Source organism: Nipponia nippon, unplaced genomic scaffold (assembly GCF_047370975.1).
Source record: "Nipponia nippon isolate SJK-2023a ecotype South Korea unplaced genomic scaffold, ASM4737097v1 scaffold_2, whole genome shotgun sequence".
Taxonomy (NCBI): Eukaryota; Metazoa; Chordata; class Aves; order Pelecaniformes; family Threskiornithidae; genus Nipponia; species Nipponia nippon.
Window position 1 is genome coordinate 46,105,929 of NW_028262336.1, and position 12,829 is coordinate 46,118,757.

Consider the following 12,829-nt stretch of genomic DNA (forward strand, 5'->3'; position numbering starts at 1 on the left):
AAAAATGCAAGATAAACTGGGCTCTGCTTGTCAGTGGACTCTTTAAATCAGACCTAATTTGATAACAATAATAGAAAGGTATGTGACCCTTAAACTCCTAGGTCTGGGGGAGGAGACAGGTAGGGTACATATAATGCTGTGGTCTCCTCTAAGCCTGGTGTGTTTTATAGCAGTGACTAGTGAAGCTGACAAGTTTGTTATTGCTATACTCTCTTGTATAATATAATATCATATTCTACCTCTATCACCTTTGTATCTTTTTTTTTCTTTTTTGTGAACAGCTAGTTTTTGTCACATTTAACCCCGGAGAACCCTGACCCTCAGAGACTGATCCTTGTTCATACTCTGCTGTTTCCTTTTTGTCTCAAAATACCACAATCTGAAATTCTGATCTGCTTCTCAATGTTCCACTGTAATGGGGTGACAACTTGTATTCGGTATTTGATAGCAGGTTTCCACTTAAGATTTCAAAGCTCAGCAAAACATTTCTCATACTCTGCGGTGAACAGGATAAGTTTTGTCATTCAGAAGATAAATCTGAGCTATCTGTATGTACAGGAACACTAAAATGAGAACATATGTTGGAGACAGGTATGCTGTAATGAGACCATATTTTATTGAATTCCAGATTTCCACTCAGGATGTAGAAACCACAGGCACAATATTTCCTGCTAGTACAGTGACCACAGATAAAACTCAGAACAGTAATACCATCGAGCCTGATCCATTATGCTTTACCCTTTCAGGGCAATTTTATGTAAACATACATACATCCAGAAAAGCTAGAGTTTTAAGCGGCAAGTCAGATGCCATATCTCTAATATATGTAGGATTCAGAAGTATTCTTATTGTCATTATCGCATCTTCTACTACACTTGCAGGATCAGAACTTCAAAGAAAAGCCTGCCAGAGGAAATTGTAGGAAATGTTTGCATTCCTGTACGATTCCATCATCCAGGGGCCTGTAATGGTAAAAGCACCCTTCAGCAGATGTCATTTGAAAGGTCAGGTTAAGTCTTAATACATGATAAGACATTCATTTCAGTTCTTCCCTTTTTAATTATTGATTTTAAGTCTCTCTAACCCTGGTTCATATAGCCAATCCTTCTTGTGTCTCTGCTGTGACAGCTCACACCAGCTGGAAAATTCTTGCAGCACTTTGTCTCTCTCTCCCCCTGGTCTTTGTCAGCTTTCCAAACACCAGTGAAACCATCCTTTCAATATCCCAATGAGGTTAAGGAGATGTTCTTTATATTTGCAACTAAAGCACAGAGCAACCAGTTCTAATTAGCACTAAGGCTTCCTTAGTCTATTTTGTCAGGATGTATTTACACTTCTCCAATCAAGGCCTCTTCACACTTTTGAAAACATCATTAAGAAAGACTAAGTCTCCTTAGTTGAATCTCATCTATATTAAGTGACTTACTAAATTACACAATTGTCCTTTGTGATCTGCTAGGAATTGAATCCAGGTGTCTGGAGAGTAAGAGACTCTCTGTATCTAGTAGCTATACAAACACATTGTACTGGGGTTTTTTTAATCCCTTGGAGGTTTTTCCCACATAAAGTTGGACAGTAACTTTTGTACATTTTCTTATGCATTAAATTCAAATTATATACCTCAATACTATGGTTGTAATACTTGAAACTGAATTTCACACTTTTGGAATGCATTTACTCTTCCATATTCTGTTCATTTTAATCCAGAAGATACTGTATTATAATTCACAGCTAATACACTACACCTTCTAGACAAGTGTTGGATTGTATTTTTGTTGCCATAAATAGTTTGCTTTGTTTTTTCTCCCCTTTTATTTGTACTTTAAAAATGCAAGTTCAAGCTCCCAAATATTATTCTGATAGTAATATTAGCAAACTAATCTTGTCTTATACTTAGTATTTTTGGGGTACAACTATGGTGATTTAGTAACTCTGCCATGAATTCTGCCTTAACTGCAAAGAGTAAGTGGGTACTACTTCAAAGCTAGGCAAAGCATTAGATACCACCGACCATAAGCAAGCTTCCCCTATTTCTGCTACTCACACATCAAGATGCTTTCTGGGGGGAAAGACAGGTAAGTCCTATTAAGCTGATGTTTCCCTTTCAATAGGGTGACATTTTAGTGAGATTTGTTAGAAGTGAGATCAAAAAATGGTGCAGCTCGTGAAGCCCACCTAATTCACATGATGACAGGTTAACAGGATTTTATACAGCACTGTCATTTCAGTGCCATATGCTACCCTTTTCCTAATGAACGTGATCAAATTTTCCAGTGCAATGCATGTAAAATATCTGTGTGGATGCAATACGATTGCAACCACTTACGCAAAGGTGAAATCAACCCCCACAACCGAGTCTGGTGACAAACAGTTATTAGTGGTGACTAAAGGTCTGCTGCCACAGGTGAAAGCATGATCTTGCTTTGGCCTGAGACAAAAGGAATGAAAAATAGGAGCTGCTGTCTTGAGGCAAAATATCTTCAGTGTCTTACCTCTCACTGGGAGGAAGACCCAACTCTAAGCTTAGCAGGATCTGAAAGTCAGAATCCCCCGCATCTCCCAGAAATTAACTGGTATGTTTCTCTTCCCCATAGAGACAATTTCCAGATGATTTTCTTGCCCTGAAGTCTGTTCTTGCATAGTAGCTCCGATTAAAATCCTGATGCAGCTTTCATCTTTATAAAATTTAAATGTGTGGTGTGATAATACTCAAACCCCTGAACAATGAAACGGCATACTTCTGCCTACCCTCCGTACTTCAGTGCCTGAGAAAAGGTCAGATTTCTATTGTTTGCAGCCCTCTTATATGCTAGTGCATAAGATCTTTGCCCTTGTTCTTCCTGGATTTGTAGGACGCATACAGGGAAGGACGAAAGATGACCAACGTACAAAATTTAGAGATACTAAAATTTAGTGACACCCACTCTCCTTCTAAAAAGAGTTTTTAATTCAAACAAGTCATTTGGAATAGGTACCTATGGCAGGGAAGGACTAGACAAATATGAAAGGAAAAGGGGAGATCATGGAATTTTTTATGTAGAGGAAGGAAGTCTTATCATGTAAAGAGGGATTGCTTGAACTATGTTAAATGCAGGCTTACGTTTAGGGTTTTTTTCCGGTTGTGGCTGTCACCTTTCAGCTGCTCAGGTTCTTCTCCCTAATGGCACGTCTCAGTTGTATGTACCTGACTGTATAGTTGATGCAGGTACAAATGCATGAGCTTTGATAATGTAAAGCAAATTATCCCTGTGAGGAAATAGAAACTGATGTTTCCAGGGTGATGGAAGGAAACATTTTTTTCATCATGGATTTTCACATGAACTCAAGGATTTTTAAAAGAAGTCCTGATTTGCGTGTCAAACACATGAAGTACAACTGCTGTGAATATGAGTGTTCTATTCAACATTCCAGCAGTCACTTTGAGACTGAAGTGACCTGGTGCTGATCAGACTACAAAAAAATTATTCCTTCCTATCAACTATTAAGCATAAAGGCTGCCAAGCACTACTGAATTATCTCTTTTCTACTGCCTTGTTCTAAATTTCATACCAATAACTGGGCAGAGTTTTGCAAATTGCCCATTTTTGAAGGAAGAAGCCCCGACCTCTCTTCAACCTTTAACTCAAACTTTGATAGGGTTGGTTGGTGAGGGGTTTTTTGAGGATAAGAGAAGGCAAAAAGGGTAGGGTTAGTTTTGACGTAGATCTGTTCCCCAGTCTAACTCACCACGTGGCAGCAGAAGCAATTGCACCACTTCAAAAGAGAGGCTGATGCAAGGGCCAGACTGAACAGCAGTGAGCAAGGGGAAAGCACAGCTGCTTCTCCTGGCAGTGGTGATGGCTTCAAGTGATCATTCCACTATGACCTTTTACTCCAGATATGGAAGTCTCTGTAGCACCAGCTGAAGTCTGATTCATTATGAGCAACTGACTATCCACTCCTTTGTACCTCTTTGTAGATAGGTATTTATGCTTACGTGAATATAAAGTGGGATCAAAAATGCTACCAAGCAGAAACAGAAGTAGCCTGTGTTCATCACAGTAGTGTGTGTGTGCGTGCACGCACGCACGCACACACACATTTTTAATTACTAGCACGCTTGCCATTCCTCCCACCCCCAAAAAAACTCCAAATATTTAAAGGATGTTAACTTTTATCAAGCATGGAACAAAGTGCATGACCTGTCAAATCTAGAAATGCTTTGGGACAGTGGGGGCTGTTGAAAATGAAGTGGCCTTCTCAAACACAGTTCTGAAAAATTTGGCTTTGACAGCAAGGTGTCTGACACCAGTACCCATCTTCTGTTGCCGGTCTAATGTTTCAAGGATTCTTCTGCACCAGCCAAGCCATCTGACGTTACAAAAGGATGGGTGTTTATTACAGTGCTTAACATTTTAACAGAACCATGTAAGACCGTACGCATTCGTGGATCTCAGTACACATTTAAGTCAGTTGTTTGTGCACCAGCTAACAGCTGAGGATAAAAAGTAAAATAAGGGCTGTGTTCAGAACCTATGGGTTTTTTTGACAGCTTTATCTTCATGTCTTGTGGCCTGCAGAAGTATGACTTTCCTGCTTTGAGGCAACTCTTACTCATGCAGTCCAACCACTACGTAAATGCTCTTGCTATAAAAACAAAATTCCTGCATCTTAATTCCTTTCCCTCTTTGCCTAATGACATTCTGCACAACACTATGTCTTCCTCACTCGCCTCCCAGCTTCTCCATCCGCTCTTCTGCTTGTGCAGACAAACTTTCCGTCTCTCCCGCTCCCCCCAGCTCCTCTGCCCGAGCAGCGGCAGCCCCGGGGCCTGGCCGCTCCCCAGCGCGTTTCTCGCAGCCCCGTCCGCCGGCGCTGGCCTGACGGAACCTCGCAGCTGCAGCCGCGCTGAGGGTGAAACCCCACACGGCCGCTTCGTACAAAGAACCGCGCCTCGGCCGCTGCCGCCCTTCAGCCCCGCGGGCCTGCCCGCCGCAACGCCGGGCAAAACCGACCCAGGCCGGATAGGGGCGAAGTACGGACCGGCCTCGCCCCCGGGAGCCCCGGTCCGGCCGCCCGCGGTCACCGAGCGCTTCCCCCGCCCGCCGGCCAGGGGCGGCGGCACGGCCGTGCCCGCGACTGACCCGGGCCTCCCGCAGCGCCGCGCTCCAGCCTCTCGCCCGCGGCTACGCTCGGCTCCGCTCCGCCGTGCGCGGCCGCCGCCTCCCGCTGACCCGGGCACACCTCGCTGCCCCCATCCCCCGCGGCCCGGCCCGGTACCTGCGGGCGGCGAGGGCCGGGGCGGCGCTGGACCCGCCCGGCGGTGGCGCGCGCAGGCGCCGTTGGCCAGGCAGGTACGGCCCGGGCGCCATGTTGTGAGCGGAAGCCGGGCCCGAGCGGCGGGCCGGGGGGAGGGCGGAAGCGCGGCCCCGCCTGGCAGCGGGGAGGGGGCGGGAGGAGGGACGGACGGACGGACGGACCGACCGACGGACGGCGGCAGCGGGCAGCAGTCGCCGCAGGAGCCGCCGCTAGAGCTAGCTGGGGTGTCCTGCGCCCTCCGGGGGGCTCGTTGCCTGCCTCGCCGCCGCCGCCGCCGTCGGGGTGCGGGAAAGAGGAGCGCGGAGGCTGCGGGAGCCGGGCGGGGAAGATGCCCCTGGCGCAGCTGGCGGACCCTTGGCAGAAGATGGCTGTGGAGAGCACAGCCGAGAGCAGCACCGAGGTACGGGGCGGGAGGGGGGGGCGTTGTGGGGAAAGTTGTGAGGAGGGGACGGGACCTGGGCTCCCGCCGCCGCCGCCGCTGCTGAAGGGACGGGCAGAGTTTCCCCTCGCGGGCGCTCGGGGCGGGCAGCGCCGCCCCTGCGGGCGGGGGGCCGGGAGGGGGCCGGGGGGAGCGGCCCGGCGCGGGGGGCCGGGGCGCTGCGGGGCGGCGGGCGGCGAGCGTTGGCGCCTGCCGCCCGGCCGGCCCCTGCGCGCCGCTTCCTCTCCGGGGCACTGACTCACGGCCGGGACCGGCCGGGACTCCCCCGCGCCGGGGCTCGGGGCGTGTTTCACGGGACCGGGCTGCTCCCGGCTCGCTCCCTCCCCTTCCGCCCCCTTCCACGGGAGGGAGTAACCTGCTTCTGCGGCGGCCGACTCGGGCGCTTTTGTTCCAGCGCGGTGTCTGGTTACTGTTGCGGCGAGTTTCCCTGCCCGGGGCGGCCCCGCCGCCTCTGCCACTGCGGCCCGGGTTGGGGAGGGGGGGGACAGGAGGGCCGGGGCCTGCCCTCACCTTGCCCGGTGCCCTCGCCTTGCCGCTGCTCCCATTGGGGCGGCCGGGTGCCGTCCCCGCCCGGGTGCCGCTGCCCCCTTATCTAAGCAGGATGGGGCTGTCTCTGCAGTTTCGCAAGCGTTTGGGAAACCGCAGGGACGTTTCGCATGGGTGAAGCTTTGTGCTTGGCGCCGTTTATGGGAACATCCCTGAGATGCAGCGCAGTGTGGTTTCCTGCTGTTGGTAGCGGGGAGTTGGTGTTGTGCTCCCGTCCTTGTTAGGCAGGACGCGTGTCAGCTTTCCTAGGCGGAGATAACGAGAGCGGCTGGAAATTAGGTTCACTTGCATCCGAGGTCATAGATGCCTTCAGTTATTTTCATTTTTTCCTACAGTGTACTACTGTGTCGGTTTGGACGTATATAAACACTACACCTACACAGTTGTGCTTGCTCCGTGATTCCCTAGTAGCCCACAGTGCATGTGCTAGTTTGCGACCAGACTCCCATCTGAAAAGAAATAGCTTCCTCTGACAGCGCAGCTTCTACCTGAATCTGCTCCAGCTGATACGCAGCCAGGCTGCTTCAAGTGATGCTGATCTCGAACGGTGTGGCCTCAGGCCAGCTCACAACAATTAGTCGCAAGGTTAGGACTTAGTCCTTCGTGAGCGGAGCAAAGAGAGAGAGGCCAATGCAAACTTTCTGTAGTATCAGAAGTATTTGTCCTTTTGATGTTTGTCTTGTCTTCCTTCTGCTTAAAGTGACTGCATCTCGGGGGGTCAGAAGAATCTGCAGTTCTGATCTGACAGGCAGAGCTGTCTTTTAAATTCTTGCCAGTTACTGTAGTTACTTTTATATCCTTGCCAGTTATTCACTGACCTCTGAAGTGGTGCTCTTAGATGATTTATTTTTCTTTTTTTTAGTGGGAAGTAACTACAATAGTAGTGTGATGCTTGGGGGTGGGGGAGAAGGTGGTAGGGGAGATGTTTCTGCAAGACCACTTAGACTAATGATTTAGAGAAGAGATCTTAACTGTTACTTTAGTCTTCCATGCTCACTGTGTGTAGTCTATGTAACTTCAATAATGGTATATATGCTGGAAAGGTAGCAAAATAGATTACGTTATTTGAAATGTGTGTATGTGCATGATTAATTATATTTTGTTGCTTGTTTTAGTGTGTTTCAGACATGATTTGTTTTTAAACTGCTGTCATAAACTTCTCAAAACAAGTCTGTTTCACCTCTTCCTAAAAAAATAGTTAAACACGTACATTGACACGAGTCTGCAGCAGTTTATCACCAAAAAATTTTCTAGGACCACTAACAAAACATGAAACAGCAATGAACTGACCTGTGTGCACTCTAAGGCCTTAGTCTAGAATAAACACTCAGTTCTTGAAAAGACCAGACTGCACCTGTAAAAGCTTCTCAGATGACCCACAAAAGGAAACAAAAGGTAGACTTAGAAATGAAATTACTAAGATTACTTGAAATGAGTCTTTAAGAAAAGATGTTTTAGTGAAAATAGAGAAGTTTAAGTCAAATACATAAACAAATGACCTAAATACATAACTTACATTTTCAATTTGCATGAGTTGTGTTAGTTATCTGTAGCATAGCAATATCCTAATTACAGACCCTATCCTGCAGGAGTATCCTTGGGCAAAAATATTTTTTTACATCCACCTGGAAACTCATTGTGATTTCAGTCATAGTTTGATAGTAATAATGTCTTTAGCTGTAATAGTAAGTGAGGTAAAGAGTTTCCACTAACCTCTCAGATTTGCTGACACAGTTCTTGTAACACTGTTATCCACAGGGAGTTACAAATTACTGAGCTTCAAAACTCGGCTCAGACACTTTCCTTGTCTTAACAACTCTGAGTTTTTATATTGTATTAATTTTTTTATTTGTTTCCCAGTGCAGTCCTGTATTTGGTTTTATACTGGTACCACCAAAGAGGTGATTTGCTGTGATGTGTGAGCAAATTTAGTAGGAGGAATAGAATACCTTGAACTAGCATTACTTTAGGAGACAGTATAGTTAACCATCAACAGCTGCTGTAACTTAGGTGTACAGGACAGCAGATCTGTAGAACATCATCCTTCTCAAGAAATAATGCAAACCTTTTTTTTATAGATAAAATATGGACTTATAGTTTTCAGAGATCAGTTGCAGGACTTCTGTTTCTACAGGTACAAATAGGCCAGTGACCCACATTGCATCTCTGACAGCTTTTTCAATGTATACAGTTATTAGACAAATTATGTTAAAAATAGTGTATATAGTATAATTCATGGTTTTGTTTTGGTTTTAAAGTTTCATGTTTTCAATCACAACACCTTTAAAGCCTGTTTATGATGCTGTCTTTTATTGATTCAGGGTCTACTCCAGATTTATAACAAGCATAAGTTTGTTTTTCATGGTGAGAATGTGCCTGTTATTTCAAGTCATCTGCTTTCAAGCAAATTAAGTATCGATGATTTGAGTTTGTATTTGAATGCCTGAATAACTAACTTGATCCGTTGATCTGTACACCCAGCCGTGCATATTAATGTCTACTGGAGGAGCATGAATACAGGTATGGCACCCAAATTTTGGACACCAGTACATTGAAAGAGCTGTCCATCATAAGGAGATACCATTTGCTAGGCTTTCTCAGCAGTATTTGTGCCATCTATCTTTAGGAGTTTTAATTTAGGTGCTCTAAACCGGCTGTGGAGAAAGTTCAGTTTTTTCCACTGCTCTTGACAGGGGATTTATGATCACCTATTTAGGTGTCTAAATAGATGGTATAAATCCCCTTTCGGAGAATTCCTTGTTTTATCTTCTTTATCCAGAATTATTTGAACCTTGCATGAGACAAGGGGTGCTAGCATTTAATGGTCATGCTGATGCTTTAAAGAATCTAGTATAATGTAATTTTTGCTTTGTAATTCCATTCTGATGTTAATGTGACATTCTCAATGTCAATGTATACTTCTGGCGTGGAATCTGAAATTTATCAGGTGTCTTGCCACCTGTAGCTGTGGTTGTGATTGTCTCTTTACATTCTGTACTAGTCTGTGTAATCAGTGTTGTACTTGTATTCCACAGGAACAAAGGCTGTATTTACAGTCATTTCTGGAAGAGCCAACACAGGTAAACAATTCAAAGCCAAAGTGGAATCACCTAAATGGACTGGTCTATGTGGATTTTGAAGACTATCTGTCATTTCTCCATGACAGGCAAAATTCTCTGCAGTGCTTGGCTACCGCTTCTTATACATATCTGCTGTCAGTACAGTGCGTTCTGAAGTCTGGGTTTTTCACAGATTTGTGGAGTGACATTTTCTTACACTGGGTTAAAAGTGTAAGAATTGGCAATTTAATTCTCATCTAAATAAGTAGTATACCCTGTATTCCACAAACTACTGTGATAGACAGATAACACGTTATATATACGTAAATACTGTCTTGAGAAACATATCATCTGCATGAAAGATGTTTAGGTGTGTGGGTTTTTTTCTTCAGCTTTTTCAGTTCCTTAATGGTACGATTTTACCTACTCTGTTTTGTAGTTAACACATTCCTACTATGTGACATAGTACTGATGTCCTGCTGTCAGCTGCGTGGGGTAGGAGGGGGCAGGTGCTTCACTCTGCTGAATTCAGTACCTTCATGCAGTATTGTGCGCACTCTGCAGCTCTTCGTTTCCTCATAGGAGGTGTTGAGTTTGACTTCTTGAATTGCTCCGTTAGTTTTTTTTATGACGTTGGCAGTTCTTAGCATGTAATTGTTTTGTTCATTATAGCGTACGTAATATTTCTCGCCACAGCTGGGGCGTCTAACACAAAGTAGATGTAAGCAGACTGGCATGTCTGTTGTCTTTGAATTGATTGTGATCTGTCACGCTAACTGTAGTTGTTTGTCATTTGAAATGCTCGACTTAGATTCACAGTGATGCATAGACTAAGGTGGGCGTTTAATTACTTCTGCACATCAAAAATATTAGCTTTATGAGTTGATTGATCTTGGCAGTTGGCAGATCTATCAACTTTAAGAACTCATTCAAGATAGTGGTTTTGGGGTTGTGGGATTTTTTGTGGGTTTTGGTTTGGGGTTTTTTTGTTTGTTTTGGTGGTTTGTTTGGGTTTTTCCCCCCCCAAATATAATTCATAGCGGTATTCCAATAATGAAACTTTTAAGCAGTTTTTCAGGCAAGAGTAAAACCTTGCTATTGTTTTTTCAATCTTGGTGACTTTCAAGAGTGGAATAATTTAATCAGTAAAACTGGATAAGTTAGAATCTCTTCAGGGAATTTGTAAGTTTAGACAAACTAAAGTGGTTGATTACTGCAAGTATTGTGCTATATGCTTGCATACATGATACTGTGCTACTTATTCTCTCCTTATTCTCTGAAATAAGATTAAATGCCTCGCCCATTGGAAATAGAGGGGGAAAAAATCCTGTGTAACAGATGGGAAAAGGAGGCTCAACAGCTTAGTGACTCCATCTAGCATAATTCATGGGGTCTGTTCTAGAGCTAGGAGATGAACTCTGATTTCCAGGGACCTACTCCAGTGGCTCAACCACAAAGTTGCTGCTGGCTCATTCTTATCAGTAACAGTTACCATATGTTCCCTTTGATGCAAGGAACCCCCTGTGGTATGCTTAATGCTCCACTTAACTCTTTTTGGAGGAAATGTGCTGCTCTTAGTTATTTATTTATTTATCGAGTGAAGCGATTCAATTGTGTAAAAGGTAGCATGTGTGTTCTAAATACATTATTACTGTCTCAGTCTGTTTTCTGACACAATTTCTAAGGTTCCATTTAATTAAATTAATTAATTTTCCATTTAACATTTAATTTCAAGCATTAATTTATCAGAACGTGCTTAAGTATATACAGAAGATGTGAAGAAATGGTATTTTGTTGTGATTTTAAATGTCCAGCAAAACATACCTTTGAAAAATAAAATTATCTTTGTCCTGCAGGCTCAAAAGGTGGTGGTTTCAGGATGTAGTCAGACCATGATGAATATTATTTGCATTATTCCTTACATAACATGATTGCCAAAATTAGTAACAGTTAGAACTTAGAGTTATATGTTAAACAATTTTTTTCACTTAATGGGGAGTCTTTCTCCTCCTGTCTTCCAGCAGTTGACATTTGTTGTATAGTCACCTTGGAAATCCTGAATTTTAGGAAATAGTGAAGTTGCTCCATAGCTTAGTCTCTCTTCTTAGTAGAATTTATTAAAATAGCTAAACGACAAAATGAGCATAAATGAGTAATGCTTTAGTTGACTTCAATATTAAATATTAACATTTGTCATTTCATGCAAAGAGATTCTAAGAAACGAACTCATGTCTGAAAAGCGGTGTTTGCATTGGAAGGAATTGCAGCATGCAGCCTTGCTGTTGCCTGTTGGCTGCCCCAGACTCATAGGGGAAAGACCTGGCACGTACTCCCCTGTGTGTGCCCCAGTCCTCTTTGGAAGGAGCCCAGGGCATTTCGGTGGGCCTGGGACTGCAGGAGGCATTGAAGGTGAAGCATACCTGCCTTCTCATGCAAATACAGTCTTGGTAATAAGATTTGTATATGATCAGGTGCTAGAGTCACTCTTAGGATAATGTGTGCGAGCAGAGAAGGAATTTCTTTTATTTTCATATGTGCAGCAATGGTTGGCTATATTGAAGTAACCGATTTCTGCATTTATATTTCTTCTTCCTCTGGAGCAGATGAACAGAGAATAGGTGGTGTGTTTTTTGCTGTGTGTGGCCTTTTTTTTTTTTTTCTTTCCAATAGGGCTGCTGAATTGATGTGTTAAATGTAATATTTTACCACTCATATAGGTAGGGAACTAAATGAAAATTTCACTTCCGTGTTTTTTTTGTTTTGTTTTTATTGTTTTGGTTTTGTTTTGTTTTGTTTTCTGAACAAATGAACATACATGGTTTGGAGCTTGTTTTAGCTACAGAAAGTGGTTGGCCTGGACAAAGATTTTGTGATACTATATGTCTGGCATGGATAATGCCATGGCACTTGTCTGACTTCAAGCTGAGTTAATTCAGAGAATTAAACTCACTGAGAGCTTCAAACTTTTCTTTAGTTTCATTTTATGACCTGACTTGGCACAGGGCTGGACAAGTGCCTGTGCCAAGGAAAGCAGCGCAGTGGAGGAAAGGGGACTGCTTTTCTATATGGTTAAACTATACTCTTGAGTCATATCAGATAAGAAGAAGGTGGTAAAGTAGATAGGGTTTACAAAATCACATGGTTAAAGTTGCCCAAGTGTCCTAACTTAAGGAAATTTGACTTTGTACCTATATGATCTGCATGTTAATGGCTTATATCTGAGGTTGATTGTCTATAGAGAGGCAAGTTTCAATGTCCTGCTGTTTCCTTTAATACTCAGCAAAGGAAGAAGTCGGTCACCTAGTCAATAAAGTTTAGAATAAATTATGTGGAATTAATGGAACTTGAAGTAACAAGGTTTTATATAAAAGAAATACTTGCAGTAATTTTATGTTTCATAAAAATAGTCATAACTTAAATTTTTTGTTTGATTTTTTCAAAAAATTTAAGGAGTTTTTAATACTTGCATGTACTATTTTGAACATAC

The 12,829-nt window shown here is 43.5% G+C and overlaps 1 protein-coding gene and 1 long non-coding RNA gene across 9 annotated transcripts in view; one reads left to right on the top strand and one right to left on the bottom strand.

The window, feature by feature from the left end:
- Positions 1 to 594: 594 nt before the first annotated feature.
- On the bottom strand, positions 595 to 5,344 carry LOC148055771 (uncharacterized). Of its 2 annotated transcripts, XR_015704457.1 has the most exons (3): positions 5,124 to 5,344; positions 3,101 to 3,246; positions 595 to 962 (listed from the first exon to the last, which is right to left on the bottom strand). It is a non-coding gene; the product is annotated as an uncharacterized LOC148055771 (long non-coding RNA). The 2 variants fall into 2 exon arrangements; XR_015704458.1 differs by lacking the exon at positions 3,101 to 3,246.
- The window catches only part of RPS6KA3 (ribosomal protein S6 kinase A3), a 77,638-nt gene continuing 70,135 nt past the window's right edge, over positions 5,327 to 12,829 (top strand). For 2 of the 7 annotated variants that reach the window (XM_087756054.1, XM_087756055.1), the window contains exon 1: positions 5,589 to 5,698. Coding sequence is in view for 4 of the 7 variants with exons in the window: in XM_087756056.1 (XP_087612182.1) it covers positions 5,627 to 5,698; positions 9,319 to 9,363 (117 nt within the window). In the remaining 3 variants the exon portion in view is untranslated. Of the gene's footprint in view, positions 5,699 to 9,318; positions 9,364 to 12,829 lie in introns of all 7 variants that reach the window. The other 5 variants (XM_087756056.1, XM_087756051.1, XM_087756057.1 and 2 more) reach the window with 5 other exon arrangements.